This window comes from Xyrauchen texanus, chromosome 37 (genome assembly GCF_025860055.1).
Source record: "Xyrauchen texanus isolate HMW12.3.18 chromosome 37, RBS_HiC_50CHRs, whole genome shotgun sequence".
Classification (NCBI taxonomy): domain Eukaryota; kingdom Metazoa; phylum Chordata; class Actinopteri; order Cypriniformes; family Catostomidae; genus Xyrauchen; species Xyrauchen texanus.
The window spans coordinates 463,902-485,549 of record NC_068312.1 but is presented as its reverse complement, the minus strand read 5'-3'; the positions used below and the strand labels follow the sequence as shown (position 1 = coordinate 485,549).

At 46.7% G+C, this 21,648-nt stretch overlaps 1 protein-coding gene across 1 annotated transcript in view; it reads left to right on the top strand.

Annotated features, from left to right (window-relative positions):
• Positions 1–21,648, top strand: part of LOC127630610 (E3 ubiquitin-protein ligase MIB2-like) — a 242,287-nt gene that overhangs the window by 121,180 nt on the left and 99,459 nt on the right. Inside the window, exons 11-13 of the mRNA XM_052108221.1 lie at positions 4,451–4,599; positions 8,202–8,358; positions 9,090–9,244. Coding sequence (XP_051964181.1) covers positions 4,451–4,599; positions 8,202–8,358; positions 9,090–9,244 — 461 coding nt within the window. The remainder of the gene's footprint in view (positions 1–4,450; positions 4,600–8,201; positions 8,359–9,089; positions 9,245–21,648) is intronic.

Below are 21,648 nucleotides of genomic sequence, written 5' to 3'. Positions count from 1 at the left end.
GAATACTTTAGTAAACCTTTGTTAATCAACACCATTCACACAGATGCAAATTAAGACTTCACTATATAAAGGAGAAGCAATACATCATCACTGTCCAGAAGCGCTGGCGACTTCTCTGGGCTCATCTGAGTTGGAAAGTAGAACAATGAAACTGTGTTATTTGGTCAGAAGAGTCCACATTTCAAAAAGTTTATGAAAATCACAGCCGTCGTGTTATGCGGGCCAAAGAAGAAAAGGGCCATCCAAGCTGTTATTAGCGTCAGGTCCAAAAGCCAGTGTCTGTATGGGCCAGGGGTGTGTCAGTGCCCATGGCATGGGTAACTTGCACATCTTTGAGTGCACCATTAATGCAGACAGATATATATAAACATTTTGGAGCAACATATACTGCCATCCAGCACCGTCTTTTCCAGAGATGTCCCGGAGTTTTCAACAAGTCAACTTCAAACCACATACTGGCCGAATAAGCAGAGAGTGTTGGTGTTAGATTGGCTGCAGTCATGACCTGTCTCGAATTGAGACTGCGTGGTGCATTATGAAGGGCACAATACAGCAACAAAGACCCCGTACAACTGCACAGATGAAGACCTGCTTAATGGATGAATGAGGGAAGATTCTGCTTTCTAACTTAACAAACTTGTGTCTTCAGTGCTCAAATTTACCATTTTAATTAGTGTAATTAGAAGAAATGGTGATGAAATTACTGTACATTTAAAAAACAATGTTATTCACAAGGTAACGCATCATATCATGTGTAGTTGCAGTGCTTTAAATAAAGCAAAGTTTGAATATAATTTACACATCATTCATTTTTGTTTTTATTAACATTTTTCACACTGTCCCAACTTTTTCAGAATTAGGGTTATATGCCAGTTTTAAAAACTTAACTGACATTATCAGTGGACCTCAGGGAAGGTAATACAATTATACCAAAACATTTTTTATTTCATGACCACTTTTAATCATATATAGATACAGAGTTTATATATACAGAGAGACAGACTTTGTAGGCTTTAATATATATCCATTAAGTGGTTTTGTTTTATCAGCAATATGAATACTGTTACGAATGAGGGCAGTGAAAGGCAGACGAGAAGGTGCGGATCCAAATGCAGTTTACTTTTATTAAATGAACAAACAAATAAACAAAGGAAAACCCTCAATGGGGAAAATAACTTGAACAAAGAACTCGGGCAGGGAACACAGACCAGGAATAGCATGGAGACAGGCATCCACAAACATAAAACATCATTCAACGATCGACAGGGGAATGGAGAACAAACAGGGTTTAAATACACTGGAGACATGATGAAGACAAACTACAATCAGGTGAGCACAATGACACAGGTCTGGCAGTGATTAGGGCCGGGGATCCTGGGAAGTGTAGTTTAGACAATAGACTAGTGACACAGAACACAGGGCAGACAACGGGAACGTGACATAGCCCCCCCTCAAATGAGCGGCTTCCAGACGCTCCTAACTCCAAAAACAAAAAAATCATCCAAGGGGAGGGGGGCAAACAGACAGACCCGGGGAGCACAAGGGGCAAACAGACAGACCAAGGGAGCACAGGGGGCAAACCGACAGACCAAGGGGCACAAAAGGCAGACAGGCAGTCCAAGGAGGCACAGGGGCAGACAGGCAGTCCAAGGAGGCAAAGGGGGCAGAGAGGCAGTCCAAGGAGGCACAGGGGGAAGAGAGGCAGTCCAAGGAGGCTCAGGGGGCAGACAGGCAGTCCAAGGAGGCACAGGGGGCAGACAGGCAGTCCAAGGGGGCCACAAGAGGACTGGATCAGGTGGCCTGGGAGGCGGCCTCAGAACCACAGCCATGGGGAACTCAGAGGGCGGAGCCGAGGTAGGCGGAGCCGTGGGCTGCTCAAGAGACCACATCGTAGAAGGCTCCGGAGGCGGAGCCGAGGGAGGAGGCGCCGTAGGAGGCTCTAGAGGCGGAGCCCTGGAAGGCTCAGGAGGTGGAGCCGATGGAGGTGGCACCGTAGGAGGCTCTAGAGGCGGAGGCCTGGAAGGCTCTGGAAGCGGAGCCGAGGGAGGAGGCGCCGTAGGAGGCTCTAGAGGCGGAGCCCTGGAAGGCTCAGGAGGTGGAGCCGAGGGAGGTGGCGCCGTAGGAGGCTCTAGAGGCGGAGCCCTGGAAGGCTCAGGAGGTGGAGCCGAGGGAGGCTCTGGAAGCTCAGGAGGCGGAGCCGAGGGAGGCTCTGGAAGCTCAGGAGGCGGAGCTGAGGGAGGCTCTGGAAGCCCAGGAGGCAGAGCTGAGGGAGGCTCTGGAAGCTCAGGAGGCGGAGCTGAGGGAGGCTGCGCCGTGGGAGGTGGCGCCATAGGAGGCTTGAGAGGCGGAGCCCTGGCATGCTCGAGAGACTTGAGAGGCGGAGCCCTGGCATGCTCGAGAGACTTGAGAGGCAGAGCCCTGGCATGCTCGAGAGACTTGAGAGGCGGAGCCCTGGAAGGCTCGAGGGGCGGAGCCCTGGGAAGCTCGGGAGGAGCTCTGGGAGGCTCGGAAGGCGGAGCTCTGGAAAGCTCGGGAGGCGGAGCCTAGGAGGCTCGAGAGACTTGAGAGGCGGAGCCCTGGAAGGCTCGAGGGGCGGAGCCCTGGGAAGCTCGGGAGGAGCTCTGGAAAGCTCGGAATGCGGAGCCCTAGGAGGCTCGAGAGACTTGAGAGGCGGAGCCCTGGCATGCTCGAGAGACTTGAGAGGCGGAGCCCTGGAAGGCTCGAGGGGCGGAGCCCTGGGAAGCTCGGGAGGAGCTCTGGGAGGCTCGGAAGGCGGAGCTCTGGAAAGCTCGGGGGGTGCTGGCTCTTGGACGGTCATGGCTACTGGCACCGGCTCTTGGACGGTCATGGCTACTGGCGCTGGCTCTTGGACGGTCGAGGCTTCAGGCGCTGGCTCTTGGACGGTCGAGGCTTCAGGCGCTGGCTCAGGGACGGTCGAGGCTACAGGCGCTGGCTCAGGGACGGTCGAGGCTACAGGCGCTGGCTCAGGGACGGTCGAGGCTACAGGCGCTGGCTCAGGGACGGTCGAGGCTACAGGCGCTGGCTCAGGGACGGTCAAGGCTACAGGCGCTGGCTCAGGGACGGTCGAGGCTACAGGCGCTGGCTCAGGGACGGTCGAGGCTACAGGCACTGGCTCAGGGACGGTCGAGGCTACAGGCACTGGCTCAGGGACTGTCATGGCTTCAGGCTCGCTCACCGTGCTGTGCGTGGACTCTGGCTCGCTCACGGTGATGTGCGTGGGCTCTGGCTCGCTCACGGTGATGTGCGTGGGCGCTGGCTCGCTCACCGAGGAAGGCGTGGGCGCTGGCTCGCTCACTGTGGAAGGCGTGGGCGCTGGCTCGCTCACCGTGGAAGGCGTGGGCGCTGGCTCGCTCACCGTGACATGCGTAGGCTCTGGCTCGCTCACGGTGACAGGCGAGGGGTCTGGCTCACAGACCGGGCAGGCGTGGCCGGGAGGCGGAAGCCTGTCCTCTCTTCCTCCTCGGGCAGACGAAGAGGGCGCGCTGGCTCATTGACAGGCGTGAAAGAACGAACCACGGGCGAATGGAGGGTCACCACTGTGGGAGGGTTCTCCTCAATGACGCCCACAGTGAACGGCGAAGCGCAGATCAGCAGGGTCTCCTCAATGACGTCGAGGAGCGTCCAGCCGCGCGTCGTCGGTGGCAACCGTTCCTGGAGCGCACAACTCAGGTTGGCCCGATAAAACGCCGCCAGGTCAGAGTCAGGGAAGTCAGTGGCATCCGCAATCGCGAGGAAATCGTGGGTGTAATCCTCCACCGGATGGTTTCCCTGCATGAGGCTGAGCAGACGGCAGCTTGCCCGCAAAACCGCTGGATCCATGATGGGTCGATCGTTCTGTTACGAATGAGGGCAGTGAAAGGCAGACGAGAAGGTGCGGATCCAAATGCAGTTTACTTTTATTAAATGAACAAACAAATAAACAAAGGAAAACCCTCAATGGGGAAAATAACTTGAACAAAGAACTCGGGCAGGGAACACAGACCAGGAATAGCACGGAGACAGGCATCCACAAACATAAAACATCATTCAACGATCGACAGGGGAATGGAGAACAAACAGGGTTTAAATACACTGGAGACATGATGAAGACAAACTACAATCAGGTGAGCACAATGACACAGGGCTGGCAGTGATTAGGGCCGGGGATCCTGGGAAGTGTAGTTTAGACAATAGACTAGTGACACAGAACACAGGGCAGACAACGGGAACGTGACAAATACAATTGAAATGAACTAAATTTAGCGTAAGAAGTGTACGTCTGACAGTTGTGCGAGAGAGAACTCTGTAATGTGATCCGCCACTGATGACATCCACAGTAAATCATTAAAAACCTTCAACAGCAGCATCTGCACTGTCACTCGCTAACCAAAGCTGATGTGGACATGTGGTGGAGATACATGAGGTGATGTGTGTGTGTGTCTGTGTTTAGGTTGATATAAAGAACCAGGGGAAGACGGCTCTGCAGGTGGCCGCTCATCAGGGTCACGTGGAGGTGGTGAAGGTACTCCTGCAGGCCAACAGCAGCATTGAAGCTAAAGATGAGGATGGAGATGCCGCACTACACTACACCGCCTTTGGGTGAGCACGCACGCTTCTTCTTTTATGAGAAAACACCCTGAGCACACTCATTTTGTAGGGCACCAGTGCAGCATGTTTTGAGAAAATTATTATTTTCTTCTGACAGAATTTTAATTTTGACTTGATTTATAAGTTCACTTATATTTTCAACAAACACCATTTTTCCATCTGCTCATCTGGCATGAATCCTGGAGAACACTGAGGGGCAGATTCACTAAGAAAACTAATGAATTGCAGGCGATAAAAGCGCCATTTTTTGCACACAATCTCTGCGCTGGTTTAGCGCCCAATGAAATTATGCAGATCAGGCAACGAAATCGCTGCTGAGTGCAACTTGCATGTGCAATTCTGATCTTGTGGTCTGATTCTGAGCACTGTATAGTGGAGGATGCCACAGATCACCTTATTTAACACATCCTGCCGGAACTGTACAGCATCACTTTGATCTAGACAGCTGGATTATCTTTTAAACATGGATTGACGACACTGAGCATCTGGACATATGGAAAATTCTTCTTTTTGTCTATAAATCATTGAACAACAAAGCACCAATATATGATTTACAAAAAAAACAAAACACTTCATTTGATAAAAACAATGCAACGTTATATTGAAAATGAAATGAATTAAAATAATCCTTTTTCATTTCACTACACACTATTTTTATAATAAAATGTTATTCAATTCTCAAATATGGAATTCAGAAATAACCACAATATTCATCATGAATACTAAATATTTTAAAGAGTGGGAATCCTGGTCATTTCTGCACCATTTGTGTCACTGAATAGAATTGCTAAAATAAACAATGTTTTCAAACAGCTTTCTCGAATACACCCCATCTGCAGTTGATCGACCAAACAGATGGTCCCGCCCCCAACTCACGCCATTGGATGAGTCAACGTTGTTGTGTTGGGCCGGACGGGCCGCTCTAATCAAACAGAGGATTTTGAATTGCTCCACAGTGACACAGTGTTTACAGTTTTCCAGGAAATCAACCTACAAATGACTTACAGATATCTCTGCATATTTAACACCAAAAAGTTGCATACTTACACGCTTTAAGATAATTAGCATTTCAACGTTGAAGGCATATCATTACACTGGGAGAAAAACTGGTGCAGGGCTCCATCTATAAAATTCCCTAAAATAAGTTTAGCCACCAGAGAATGCTCTGACAGGAGGATTTGATTGATATGAATGCATAAGATGGATTTAAATCAATTCTGCTATCAGAACTGAGCTGAAGCTACTTTTTGTTAATATCTTGTAGTGTCACTCACTAGTCTTTAAAAAGAGTAATTTGACTAAATGTCATGAGGAGCTTGAGAACAGTTTTAAAGTAGCTTCTTCAACACTCTTGATAATAAAGTACAAGTTTAATGTTCCTATAGTTTGTAATGTTATGAACCTTTTTACATGACAGTTTTGTTTATAGTAGAGGTTTATCATCAGAAACGTCATGGTTACTGTTGTAACCTCCTTTCCCTGATGGAGGGAACAAGACGTTGTGTCGAATGTAGTGACACAAGGGGTCTTTCTTGGGAGCCTCACGTACCTCTGAACATGAGAAAAGGCCAATGAGAAATTGGCAGACAGAATTTGCATGTCCTGCCCCCGGTCATACGGTTATAAAGGGAAGCGGGCTTGCGTCTGTCAGTCAGATTTTTGCACTGAGGAGCCGAGAGTAAGGTACAGACAATCACAGTGGTTGGTCTAGTTTCATGGCAAAGGGGACACAACGTCTCGTTCCCTCTATCAGGGAATAGTGCATATAGTAATAGTGCGTCTGGAGGCAAAAGCGCATCCTGAGGCTTGGGTGCTGAGAAAAGACTCAAAGAACTTACCTACCTCCGCACACCCGGCAGGGGGCGGATTAGAGACTGAGAAAGAGGTCCTGGAAATCTGTAGGATTTTGGAGCCGGGGCACTGTGAGAATGGCACCCAGGGAGTGAGGAAATCGCTCTTTTATTAAGAATGTGGGTACAGCAAAGGAAAATAAGGATTTTCCTCCCGGCCCTCCACCGGGGAATGAATGGTTCTTTGTACCAGCTCCGGAGCGAACATCTGACTGCCCGGGTCTTCCGTCTCAGGAGCGCTTAGGAGCTTTCTGGGTCCTGGAAGAGGTCCTGGAGACGGGGGGCGTACGCCACCTGTGGGGCGCTTTGACGCTGGGCTGAGAGCTGGGCCCAGGTTGAGGCGGAGCTGCTTGTGGTTTGGCCACAGGGGGACGCCCTCGGTGGGCAGACGGAGCACGGGGTGCGCTGGGGGCGGCGCCACAGCATGATGTGAGAAATGGCCTCCGTCTGCTTTTTCACCGCCAAAAACTGATGGGCAAAGTCGTTGACGGTGTCTCCTGAAGAAGCTAATTTGGGAGATGAGGGCGTTGAGAAAGTGTGTCTTGTCAACGTCACGCATATCGACCATGTTCAGCCAGAGGTGGCGTTCCTGGACCACGAGGGTGGCCATCGCCCGCCCGAGTGCCCGCGCTGTGACCTTCGTGGCTCTGAGAGCAAGGTCGGTTCCTGCAGCACATTGGGCTCAGGACTAGCCAGGTGCAGTTCTTTGAGTGCCTTGGCTTGGTGGACCTGCAGGAGAGCCATGGCATGCAGGGCGGGTTGAAGAAGGAGCGACACGGGGGGTGGCTAAAGTGGCATTCACCTTGAGGAATGAAAGCCGCGACCGCAATGCTGCCATGGTCATGTTCTCGCAGTGAGTACATGAACCATCCACAAATGCTGCCTCAGTGTGATCGCTACCCAGGCACACGAGGCAGAGGACTATGACCGTCAGTCTTGGAGAGATATCGACCACATCCAGGAACTACACAGAGGCAGAAGGGCATCTTTAAGAAGATGCCTCCTGAATAGGACGTTCAATGCCTGCTTGTGTATTGCTCTTTGTGTAAACTCTTTTAGAGAAAACAAAAGTCTTTAGGAGGAACACTCTTTTAGAGAGAAGCACTGTTGTAGCGCCCATGGGGGTGGACTGCATAGCATGCAGAGAAGGAGAAAGCAGCTGGAAATGCACCGTAGGATCCAACAGCAGTGCTTCGCCAACAGAGGTGAGTGGAACAGTAGTGAGAATCAGCTTGCTGCTGCACAACCGCTCGGCTCAGAAGAAAAAAATCTGACTGGCTTCCATTTATACCCGTATGTCCAGGGACGGGACATGCAAATTCTGTCTGCCAATTTCTCATTGGCCTTTTCTCAAGTTCAGAGGTACGCAAGGCTCCCAAGAAAGACCCCTTGTGTCACTACATCAGGGAACGGAGGTTACAACAGTAACCATGACGTTTCTGATGATAAACCTCTACTATAAACAAAACTGTCATGTAAAAAGCACAAGACCCCTTGTCTCACTTCATTCGACACAACGACGAGTGAGTGATAGAAGGGGAACATGCGGTTGAATGTATCGCTGTCATCTATCATTCATGCCAGTTTGTATTGATTTTTTATTACTCATAACTTCAGGAAGAACATGTTTGTGTTCTCTGTGCTACACTGTTACATTTGTTCTGTGTCATTTTACTCACATGTTCTACCTGATGTGTGTGTGTGTGTGTGTGTGTGTGTGCGTGCGTGCGTGTGTGTGTGTAGGAATCAGACAGAGATTGCACGTCTGCTACTCAGTAAAGGAGCCAGTGTGAATCTGTTGAATAACTCCATGTGTACAGCTCTGCACATCGCTGTCAATAAGGGCTTCACCGATGTGGTGAGAGTGCTCACAGAACACTCGGCTGACATCAACCTGCAGGTGAAGCACACTACACTCATTTATTACAACAACACACTTCAGCAGCTACACATACTGTGAGGGATTTCTCATTGTTACTTTTGACTACTCATCCAGGACAGGGTTGCAACAGCTGTGGATAAAGTCTCACTTTAAGTCAGTTCTTAATTTATTTGTACCAGCTGTTCTTAACACAAGACTAGTGCTCTCCGTAAAGTAATGCCTTGTCACGTAATATAATGTTGACCTTTATTGATCCAATAAGCATCTTTTAAATGTATAAAAAGCAGTGTTGAAAAGCTGTGCAATTCAGTGTTATCCTGTTGATGTTTCCGTTGAAATACAATATGTAAAAAAAAAGTAAATATGTAACTTGATCTAAAATTATTAAGGGGAAATTAATAAATACTAATACAACAGACTGGAAAAACTGACTTTTATTTATTAAAATATTTTATTTGTGTTGTAACTTGGCATGTCAGTTAAAGCGGGCGATGTGCTCCTTTTAGATGGGTTTCATGCTGAAGAGCCGCTTAAAGTCCTTTTTTTGCATAATCCTCTCTTAATGTAAGCAAGTGTGATTATACATGTCTAAAGGATTGAAGCACAAAACGTAAGTTTGTAATGGTTAGGTCCCAGTCTCAAACAGCAAAATGACTGGATGCCCTGTTTTTACCCAGCACTACTAGATAACATTTGGACATTTAGCATTCAGAAGATCATTGTTTGTGTGCATGTTGTTGTGTCGTCAGGACTCGTATGGAGATACACCATTACATGACGCCATCGCTAAAGACTTCAGAAGCATCATCGAGATTCTCACTGTTGTGGCCAACATTGATTTCACCCAACAGAACAACCGTGGCTTTAACCTGCTGCATCACGCTGCCCTCAAAGGAAACAAACCGTGAGTGTGCATGCTTCTGATACCTGCTCGTTTACTTGAGGATCATTCAGTGCAATTCTGTTGCGCGATGTGTTCGTGTGGTCTCCTTCTGGTTCTTTTGCATCCAGTACTTCTGGATCACAGCTAAAAGAACTAGTGAAATGTACATCACTTCCTATGTGACCTCCAGCGGTCAGTTCTGGAGATTTCCCCTGTTCTGCTGTATATTCAGGACATGATCTTTGGCCTTCATGTTAAACACACACACACACACACTCATGATTTCACAAGTTCCTTGATCTATATCTTTTGTTGCAGAGGTGTATAATAAAGAATTACAAATACTTTGTTACTGTACTTAAGTACAGTTTTAATATTTGTACTTTACTTGAGTATGAATATTTCTTTGGACTTTTACTTTCACTTCACTACATTTTGAAGAGAAAATTGATACTTTTACTCCAATAAATTTCTGCAGATCCTTTCGTTACTTTTGCAACTGAACACAGTAAAATAAAAGAACAGCTGTAGGTGTAAAAATGTGTGCAGATCGACGATAGCGATGTGTGATTAGTTGAAAGAATAATTCGAGTCGAATCTTTTAAGTTGATTCTTTAGAACTGAACTTAAAGATTCAAAAAGCAGTCTGAATGATTCATTTTGTGAATCACGAATCACAAGCGAAGCGGGCCAGATTATGTGTTCCGTCATCTGCTCATGTGTGTTCATGATTTTAAATATTTAGACTAAATCATTTGATAAGTTCAGGCTTAAACATTATGAAAGCTGTGAAATAATGAAGTTGTGCGTTCAGTCTCCCGCCTTTCCAGGAGATCTGTTCATATAAAGTCAATCACATACGTTTACATTTAAACAAGGTCTGATGTGTATGAATAATTAGCAGCGCTCATGACAATGTCCAACAACATTTATTTGATATTTTATGAAGATGCAAATGCTCTTTTCCGAAGCATAATTTGTTTTTTCTGGTGGTTGCTTAAGTATGTGGTAAGTACGTTTTTCTGGACGGTTGCTATGCAGTTGTCAAGTTGATATGTGTTTTGGCGCATTGCTACAGTATGTAGTTTCCAGGTTGTTACTACGCTGTTGCTAAGTTGTTTTCTGTGTTTCAGCACATTGCTTTGCAGTTGCCAGGGTGTTCTAGGTGGTTGTCAGGTGGTTGCTTATTGGCCCAAATGAAAAGAGCTCACCCCCCACCAGTCTCTGTTGTGGGCACTAATATAACTTAACTCCCTCCTTCAATGTTCCTATTTTTATTGACTGTGGTGTTCATTTACACTCATCCCTTAAATATGATCATTCTGATGTGACTTGAATGGGCCATTAAAGGGACAGTTCGTTTAAAAATGAAAATTCTCTCATAATTTTCTCACCCTCATTCGATCCAAGATGTGTGACTTTCATTTTTTTTCAGCAGAACACAACCAAAAAAAGATTTTCAGAAGGATATTGCTTATGTAGGTCAATTCAATGTAAGTGAATGGTGGCCAGAACTTTGAAGCTTAAACAAGCCCATAAATGCAACATAAGAGTAATCCATAAGACTGCAGTGGTTTCATCAATGTCTACTGAACGGATCACGGTTTTGGGTGAGAATAGACCAAAATATAACTCCTTTTTCGACCTTAAACCTTCACATTAGCAGACTCCTTGGCGATCGTGATTTCAAGCTCGATTACACTCCCTATAGCGCCATATAGGGGTCTGCGTATCGAGCACTAGAAAGTGAAATCAAGCTCGAAATCATGATCGTGCATAGAGATTGTAACGGCAAGGTATACAGTGAAAAATGAGTTACAGTTCGGTTTGTTCTCTCCCAAAATCAACTGAATCTCTTCAGAGGACATGGATTTAACCACTGTATTAGTATGGATAACTTTATGCTCCCTTAATGTGCTTTTTGTAGCTTGAAAGTTCTGGTAACCATTCACTTGCATTGTATGGATCTACAGAGCTGAAATATTCTTCTAAAAATCTTCATTTGTGTTCAGCAGAAGAAAGAAAGCCACACACATCTGGGATGACATGAGGGTGAGTAAATGATATGCACCACCAATCAGATAATTTGCCACGGGTTTAACGAACTGTTCTGTAAATTATGCAATTTACTTGTACTATTGAAACGTAAGTAAATGTAATATCAGTTACCTTTACTGAAGTCGTTTTCTCATGAGTTAATTTAACTTTACTCAAGTCAATTTCCATGATGGTATCTTTACTTTTACTCAAGTATGACAAATAGATCCTTTATACAACACTGCTTTGTTTGTTCTGGAACAACATTCTAGTCGACCAATCAGATGTTGGGATAATGTTTAGGGTTAGAGTTTGTCCTGTATATAATCATTATAATATATAGTTAATACATATTAACATATATGAGCTTATTATATGTATTTTATATATTTATACCATGGTCTGTTCCAAGGGCGTCATATATGGGTGGGACAGACAGGACAGGTGTTGCCTTTTTGAAATAACGTTCATCAGGAAAGTGTTTCATGTGGAAGAAATATCTCCAGTTCTTGATTTCATTTGTGTGTATTCTAATAAGTGTCAATGCAGCACTGGAGATTGTTTTGAGTACTAGTTGCAGCTGTTATCAATGATGTTGATTGACAGCTGGCAATGTTCTTGTGCACCAATTTGCGCGCCCAACTACCCGCTCAACTGTAGAGCATCTCGCACTTCTTTCAGTTAAATTGCAAAGCAAGATGCAAACAGAAGTGTCCCCACTGAGGGCAGAGGATGTGTATGCTCCCCTGGGCACTGGCATAGGACTGCTAGTATCACTGTGACAAACGCCCAACAGCGGTGGTGGAGTGCCTCCGGTGAAGTGAATGTGAACGTAACATCTTATTAAACCTAGGAAAGCCTGAAATCAATTAGTGAAATAATAGCATTCGATCAGTATAGGGAAGAGATCGTCATGCTAGAGATATTGATTATTTTATTAAAGGCTTATTCCACACCTGTGCAGATGTAAGTGTCAATATTAGATTCATGTTGTTAATATAGATTTTTAATGTCATTATATAGGATGCGTTTGAAAAAAGGTGATTATTTCGTATTATTTGATCATGTTCATGTTTTCTTGATTTCCCGCAGCTCAGACGCCCTGATGAGGTTTTCTTTAACAAGGCTTTTCTGCTTGTAAAACATTGTCAGTTCATTCTCTGCAGCGTTCTTTATTTGTCATCATACTGTACTACTGTATCAGGAGCAGCAGCCTGTGCTTTATGTACAAATATCATCCTCATGATGTGCATAACAATAATAAAACACTTCATACATGTTTGTCAGTAATGTCATTGACTGACATTTGTAAAGTTTTCAGCCGAGGTTGGGCTGAACATTTCATTATTGTCCAGCTGTTTACTGATATTTAGTCGTGTTTAATATTCGAATATAGCTATATTAAAAACCGTTGATGTTCTGTTATTATTGGTGTTCCATATTATATGATATTTTACAAACTTTTTAAAGGATTGAAAGACAATTAACATGTCATTTGTGTTACTCTGTGTGTATGTGCATGGAGAATGTCTTCAGTTCTGAACTAATCTTACACTCATCGGTGAAAATAAATTGATAAGACGCATTCTTTGAAAGAGTGAAGAAGGCTCAAATCACAACTTATTTCTGAAAATATAGTGGAAAATTATGTCCTGAGATGACCTCTTGACCTCATGATCTCTTTTGGAGCCATTTTAGGAATCAAAAATGTATGAGATTTGTGTTAAACTTTGTAGAGGCCATTATAATTATGCTTTTACTGTATTTACAATTGCTGGTGAAAGAAGTTTAAGAGTTAATCAAATAATCAAATCAATAATCAAATCACTTTATTGTCACACTACCATGTACACAAGTGCAACAGTAGGTGAAATTCTTCTGTGCAGTTCCGAGCAACATAGCAGTCATGACAGTGGCTAGACATATACCAATTACAGTAAACAACATACTTACACAACACAATTTACAAATCAGATGTACACATACTTACACAACACGATAATTATATACAATGTACAGTAAACAATACACACAATATACAATACAATAAGTAAGGAGTATATGAAATATATATATATATATATATATATGTATATGAAGTAGTATATTGAGGAGAATATGCTGACAGTCCAGTGTGAGATAATAGATTAATAAAGTGCAGTGCTGATTATTGATCGTGAGAGATCAAGTGTTCAAAAGTCTGATTGATTGGGGGAAGAAGCTGTCATGTAGTCGGCTGGTGCGGGTCCTGATGCTGCGATACCGCCTGCCTGATGGTAGCAGTGAGAGCAGCCCATGACTCGGGTGGCTGGAGTCTCTGATGATCCTCCGAACTTTTTTCACACACCGCCTGTTATAGATGTCCTGGAGGGAGGGAAGCTCACCTCCGATGATGTTTCTGGCAGTTCGCACCACACTTTGCGGGGCTTTGCAGTTGTGGGCGGTGCTATTGCCGTACCAGGCAGTGATGCAGCTAGTCAGGATGCTCTCTACAGTACTGGTGTAGAACCGTGTGAGGATGTGGTGGTTCATTCCAAACTTCCTCAGCCGTCTCAGGAAGAAGAGGCGCTGGTGAGTCTTCTTCACAATGGCCTCAGTGTGGATGGACCATGTGAGTTCCTCAGTAATGTGGACACTGAGGATCTTGAAACCGCTGACTCTCTCCACCGGTGCTCCATTAATGGTGATGGGGCGGTGTTCTCTGTATTTCCTCCTGAAGTCCATCACAAGCTCCTTGTCTTACTGACATTGAGGGAGAGGTTGTGCTCCTGACACCAGCGTGTAGGCTGTTTCATTATTGTCAGTGATCAGACCTACCACCGTCGTATCGTCAGCAAATTAATGATGGCATTGGTGCTATGTGTTGCCACACAGTCATGTGTGTATAGTGAATACAGGAGTGGGCTGAGAACACAGTCCTGCAGTGCTCCAGTGTTGAGGGTCAGTGAGGAGATGTTGCTGCCCATTCTAACCACCTGACGTCTGCCTGACAGGAAGTCCAGGATCCAGCTGCACAGCGAGCTGTTCAAGGCCAGAGCCCGGAGTTTCTCATCAAGCTTGGAGGGCACTATGGTGTTGAATGCTGAGCTGTAGTCTACAAACAGCATTCTCACATATGTGTTCCTTTTTTCCAGGTGGGAGAGAGCAGTGTGTAGTGTAGATGCAATGGCATCATCAGTGGAGCGGTTGTTGCGGTAGGCAAACTGCAATGGGTCCAGAGAGGTGGGCAGCACAGAGCAGATGTGATCTCTGATTAACCTCTCAAAGCATTTGATGATGATGGGGGTCAGAGTAACAGGGTGCCAGTCATTTAAACAAGTGATTTTGGCTTGCATCGGTACAGGCACAATGGTTGATGTTTTGAAGCATATGGGGACTACAGACAGGGAGAGGGACAGGTTGAAAATGTCCGTAAAAACACCAGCCAGTTGGTTCGCGCACGCTCTGATGACGCGGCCCGGAACATCTCCCAGTCCGCGTGATCAAAACAATCTTGTAACTTCTTTACAAGTTCTTTGGGTAGTTAAAAATAAAGGAATGGTTTTTAGTTCTTGTGATTTATATTTTAGTTTTATTTGAAGTGTAATTATAATTTAGAAATGTTTTTCTTTAAGCTTTTCGTGTTTCAATCAGTTTATTTTGTTTTTAAAGAAAAATCAACCGGTAGAAGTAAAATGCATGCAAGCAAACAACTGATGAGGGTTGCGATTCACACACTGTGATGGCACATTTCTGTCTTATTTTGCAGCATTAATCCAGCAAATCTTTTATGAATTTTTCTTTATTTCGTGCAAATGTATAACATTGTACTTTGTATTATATTAAAGTGGATTTCGTTTTCAAATACGATTGACCATATGTGCTTCTAATACAGCTGCTGAGAGTGACAGAAAATCTCTCTATTGGAGCAAACGGATAGGTAAGAATGATATTTGCCATGGTCTCCCATTCACCATTACACAAGATTACACTTTAATCGTTTACTTCCAAGTTCCAAACCCGGATATGTGAAAAGAGTCCATTCAGTTCTGTTATCTGTGATTTCAGGGATTGGTTGGCATACAGTGCTTATAAAATATGTTCAAAGAAAAAACTTCTTTTTGCCAGGTGCTCTGTGCCACACATGGAAAAATGTAATTCAACATTAACATCAGAAATGAATGGATGCTTATGTGTACACCTATCTGCTTTGACTCTTTCAATATACACAAGAAATCAGGATGAAACTGTATACTTTACATTAAGAAAAGTTAAGAACATTTCAGCCCAAGTTCTCATTACTGGAATGTGAAAGGCCGATGTTATTTTGTTTCATTTGTAAAGCATTTATGCATCCTGGTAGTAATTGTTATGCTGCTTTTATGGGATTAAACAAGAAAAAGTCACGGTATCATGTAATTTACTGTAATAGAGTAAAATTACAGTAATGGGAATCTATTGAGGATTGCCGTTGACATTAACAGAAAAACTCGCGGGCATCACTGGTGTTCTATAAAGGCCCAAATCTCATCCATCTGTATGAGCTGGTGTAGGCTTGAGGGTACAGATCCTGCCTGGAAACAGAAAGGATGACTGGAGATCCACAAGTGGTGAACGGTCAACATTGTGCTATGGAGCAAGACCCTTATCCTCAGGTGACCCCAGAGATTTTGAACCTGTAATAATGAGATTAAACATCAACTAAATGACCGATGGACAGTCAGTAGTAATCCTATTAAACATCTGTACAATATCTTGTTTTTGTTGTTGTTCACAAACATCCAGTCCCATAAAGACTGCAAAATACTGCATTGTAAACATGTTCCCAGACTTATCCAAAGACATGAATCTCTAGTGCTTATAGAAATGCATTTCAGTTTTTGTGCTAGTTCAAAGTTTCACTTGTCCTCAATAATTATTTATTGAGATTATTATTATACTTATTTATTTTTAGTGGCCCCAAAAATGATTTGGATGCTTAAGCTGAATTTGAAAATGCATAAATGATTTTGCGTTTGAGAACATACAGTAACATCACACCAGTTTGCATTTATTGTAAAGAAAGATACGCACAGTTTTCAAGCAGAACATTTAACAAAAAGAAGCTTTTTTACGTTTTAAATGATAAAACAGCAGATATAAAATGAAGACCAACAATGATTTGGACACTTGTTAATGTCTTTATTAAAGATTACAAATTCAATTATTTGAGTATTTAGTTTGCGATCCTTTTGTCCGCGGAACTCCTAGAATCAGCAAGTTTCTGTCAAATCTGTGGTGAAGTTTCCTCCAGCTTTCAGCCATCAAAGCTTTCAGTTCATCCACACAAGAACATCGACGATCTGATATTTTCCTCTCCATTGCGTCCCATAGCTGCTCTGTAGGGTCAGGGCTCTGGGAGGGTCATTCGAGTATTATTTCAATAAGCGGCCGGTATGCTTTGGAACGTTATCCTGTTGAAAGAGCCACTTCTGTGTCTTAAATCATTTCATCACTGATTTCTGCAAGTTTGCTTCCAGAATTTCTCTGTACACATCAGAGTTCATGATTCCATCAAGAACACAAGCTCAGTGATGATTTGGTTCTCTTAAACACATGGGAGGGAAACGCTGCTTTATTCGCCAGTTGTCTTTTGAAGTTCCGATTCCGAATTGGTGTAAATTGCAACATTAAATGCTCAATACACAGAACCACATTTGTGCCAGTCTGGATTGTCCCGTATCCCTCTCGGGGCTCACAAACACACAACTGTGTGTTTACATTTCACCCAAAAATGTAAATTCTGTCATCATTACTCATGTTGTTCCAAACCCGTATTACTTTCATTATCATGAAACACAAAAGGAGAAATTTCATACTGGTCCCATAGAGAATGGTGCTTTCAAACTTCAAACAGGATGCAAAAGCATCAATTGTGCATTTTAACAGTGAATAACTTACATAAATCATACATACTTCGATTTGTCTGCTAGACTTACCCGTTTCCTTACGGCATATCAACAAATTTCACGACAAGCACATCAAACAGTAAGTGAGTCTGTACCTCGACAATGCTTTGTCTTGTCGATAAGAAACTTGGTATGACAGTGCCACCAATGGGTCAAGAATTCTTCAGAATGGCTATTTTTGGCCATAACTTTTGAACCGTTTGTCGTGAGCTTGGTGTTTTTGGATTTCTTGGGTCATACAGGATGTGAATGTCCATATCTCCTGTCTGCTGTTTAAAAATGTATAAAAAAAATATTATGCTGTATCTTACAGTTTGGTGCAACTTATGCCTCCTACACACTACACAACTTTCAAAGACGTCAGATCGTGGTTCCGTTCATATTACACAACTGTGTGTCTTGTCATGGAAGTCGTGGCATTTTCACTTAACACACAAGTCCAATGGGCCACTTTTGACAAATTCAGACCCTAGTCATTGTAATTGTAACGATCCCCGTGTTCTCTGTTTTCCGCTTCTGTCACTTTCTGCACTCCATAGGTACACTTCTGTCACTTGTTTAGCTCCGCTGTCTCTCTGTCAGCTTTCCCGCTCACTGTTCATTATTATCACCTGTCTTCGTTAATCTGTCATTGGTTTTGTTTGCTCATTGGTTCCTTTGCTCTCTGTCTGTGTATTTAAACCCTGTCTGTTGGTTCTGTGGTTGTCGTTCGTTAATGTTAGTATAATGTTTCCATGTATCAGTTCCGATGTCTGCTTAAACGCCCTCTGTCCGTGTTCCCTGTCAGTCTGTCTACTCGTTCATGGTTACCCTGTTGTCCGTCCAAGGTTCCCCTGCTGTTCTCGCGCTCCTGCCTGTTTTCCCATCGTGGACTTTGCTTTGTTCTAGTGTTTGTTTATTTTGTCCTTTATCCCAATAAAGCCGGCATTTGGATCCGCACTCTTGTCTGTCTTCCCTCATCATTACAGAACGAACGACCACAATGGATCCGGCGGCTTTCTTCGTGGGACTGATGCATATGGAGCTAAACATCCGTGAGTTGTCGTGGAGGAATTCGCTGCCGGGGAACCTCCTCTCTCGATCCCGGCTCCTGCCTCTGGGCTCTCTACGCCTGCCCCGGTCTGCGAGCCGGTGCCCATGCCTGCCCCGGCCTGCGAGCCAGTGCCCACGCCTGTCACTGTGAGCGAGCCCACGCCTGTCACGGTGAGCGAGCCTGAGCCCACGCCAGCCACGGTCAGCGAGCCTGTGCCCACTCCAGCCACGGTCAGCAAGCCTGTGCCCACTCCAGCCATGGCCAGCGAGCCTGAGGCCACGCCAACCACGAGCAGCGTTCCAGCGTTGTCAGCCTCATCCGCCCGGAGGAAGAGGAGAAAAGGAAGGGTCTCTGCTCTCCAGCCTCCGTCTACCGCAGCTCCGTCCCCAGAACCCCCGTGGCTCGGCCCCCAGCGTCCAGCGAACCCAAGCTCGTGCATACCACGGTCAACCAGCCCATGCCTGTAGCCTCAGACGTCAGTGAGCCAGTGCCGATCGCCTCAGACGTCAGTGAGCCAGTGCCTGTAGCCTCAGATGTCCGTGAGCCAGCGCCTGTAGCCTCGACCGTCCCTGAGCCAGAGTCTGTAGCCTCGACCGTCCCTGAGCCAGCGCCTGTAGCCTCGACCGTCCCTGAGCCCGCGCCTGTAGCCTCGACCGTCCCTGAGCCCGCGCCTGTAGCCTCGACCGTCCCTGAGCCCGCGCCTGTAACCTCGACCGTCCCTGAGCCAGCACCTGTAGCTTCGACCGTCCCTGAGCCAGCGTCTGTAGCCTCGACCGTCCCTGAGCCAGCGTCTGTAGCCATGACCGTCCAAGCGCCAACGCCTCCCAAGCTTTCCAGAGCTCCGCTTCCCGAGCTTTCCAGAGCTCCGCCTCCCGAGCTTTCCAGAGCTCCGCCTTCCGAGCCTCCCGAGCTTTCCAGAGCTCCACCTTCCGAGTTTTCCAGAGCTCCGCCTCCCGAGCGTTCCAGAGCTCCTTCTCCCGAGTCTCCCAGAGCTCCGCCCCTCAAGTCACTCGAGTCTTCTAGGGCTCCGCCCCTCAAGCCTCTCGAGCCCTCCAGGGCTCCACCTCTCGAGCCTTCCAGGGCTCCGCCTCTCAAGCCTCTCGAGCCTTCCAGGGCTCCGCCTCCAGAGCCTCTCGAGTCTTCCACGGCCCTTCTCCCCGAGCCTCCTACGGCTCCACCTCCAGAGCCTCCTATGGCTCCGCCTCCCGAGCCTCCTACGGCTCTGCACCCAGAGACTCCAGAGCTTTCTAGGGCTCCGCCTCTCGAACATCCTACGGCTCCACCTCTCGAGCCTCCTACAGCTCCGCCTCCCGAGCCTCCTACGGCTCTGCTCCAAGTGACTCCAGAGCTTTCTAGGGCTCCGCCTCTCGAGCAACCTACGACTCCACTTCCAGATCCTCCTACGGCTCCACCTCCCGAGCCTCTTACGGCTCTGCACCCAGAGACACCAGAGCTTTTTAGGGCTCTGCCTCTCAAGCAGTCTGCGGCTCCACCTCTCGAGCCTCCCACAGCTCTGCTCCCAGAGATTCCTGAGCCTCCTACGGCTCCGCCCCTAAGCCTCCTATGGCTCCGCCCCTAAAGGCCCCTACGGCACCACCTTCCTCGGCTCCACCTCCTGAGCCCTCCTTGGCTCCACCTCCTGAGCCTCCCTCGGCTCCACCTCCAGAGCCTTCCAGGCCTCTGCCTCTAGAGCCTCCTACGGCGCCACCTCCATCGGCTTCGCCTCCAGAGCCTTCCAGAGCTTCACCTCTAGAGCCTCCTATGGCGCCACCTTCCTCGGCTCCGTCTCCTGAGCCTCCCACGGCTCTGCCTCCTGAGCCTCCCATGGCTCCGCCTCCTGAGCCCCTCGAACCTTCCTCGGCTCTGCCTTCCTCGGCTCTGCCTCTTGAGCCTCCCACGGCTCCGCCCCCTGATCCTCCAGAGGTGTCCATGGTTCCGCCTCCCTCGGCTCCGCCACCTGAGCCTCAAGAGCCTCCCTTAGCTCTGCCTCCTGAGCCTTCAGAGCCTCCCTCAGCTCCACCTCCTGAGCCGTCAGAGCCTCCCTCAGCTTCGTCTCCAGAGCCCCTCGCAGCTTCGCCCCGGGAATTGTCCCTGTCCTGAGGCCGCCTCCCAGGCCTCCTGGACCTGTCCCTGTCCTGAGGCCGCCTCCCAGGCCCCCTGGACCTGTCCCTGTCCGATGGCCACCTCCCAGGCCCCCTGGACCTGTCCCTGTCTTGTGGCCGCCTCCCAGGCCTCCTCGAACTGCCCATGTCCTGTGGCCACCTCCCAGGCCATCTAAACCGGCCTCTGTCCTGTGGCCACCTCCCAGGCCCCCTGAACAGGCCCCTGCGCTACGGCCACCTCCCAGGCCTCCTAAACCTGTCCCTACCTGGTGGACGTCCCCCGGGCCACCTGACACGGTTCCCTGCACACACACCCAGAGACTGCTTACCTGCCTTCTCGGCCTCCCGGGTCCATCTGTCTGCCCCTTGTGTCTCCATGGACTGCCTAGTTGCCCCAGTGAACTGTCTCATTTCCCTTTTCTCCTCCCTGGTCTGCCTGTCTGGCCCCTGTGTCTCCATGGACTGCCTAGTTGCCCCAGTGTTCAGTCCCATCTCCCTTTTTTTCCCCGTGGTCTGCCTAATTGCCCCTTGTGCTTCCTGAATCCGTCTCTGTGTCTCTTGTACCTCCTTGATCTGTCCTTGTGTTCCTTGTGTCCCGTTCTGTCTGTTTTTTTCCCCCTCTTCTAGCTCCCCTCGCCTGGAATATTTTTGTCTTTTTGTATGTCAGTTTGTTGAGACCGTCTGGAATCCGGTCCCTTTGAGGGGGGGCTATGTAACGATCCCCGTGTTCTCTGTTTTCCGCTTCTGTCACTTTCTGCACTCCATAGGTACACTTCTGTCACTTTTTTAGCTCCAATGTCTCTCTGTCGGCTTTCCCGCTCACTGTTCATTATTATCACCTGTCTTCGTTAATCTGTCATTGGTTTTGTTTGCTCATTGGTTCCTTTGCTCTCTGTCTGTGTATTTAAACCCTGTCTGTTGGTTCTGTGGTTGTCATTCGTTAATGTTAGTATAATGTTTCCGTGTATCAGTTCCGATGTCTGCTTAAACGCCCTCTGTCCGTGTTCCCTGTCAGTCTGTCTACTCGTTCATGGTTACCCTGTTGTCCGTCCAAGGTTCCCCTGCTGTTCTCGCGCTCCTGCTTGTTTTCCCATCGTGGACTTTGCTTTGTTCTAGTGTTTATTTCTTTTGTCCTTTATCCCAATAAAGCCCACGTTTGGATCCGCACTCTTGTCTGTCTTCCCTCATCATTACAGTAATTGTATTGAAGAGAGCAACACAAACCTTTGTATTTTGTAAGAAAATCATGCTGATTTGGAACTGTGTGGGTGAATCTATCACCTGTAGAGACCAGTTTCACATAGTGGCTTTCCTTCATACAAAGCA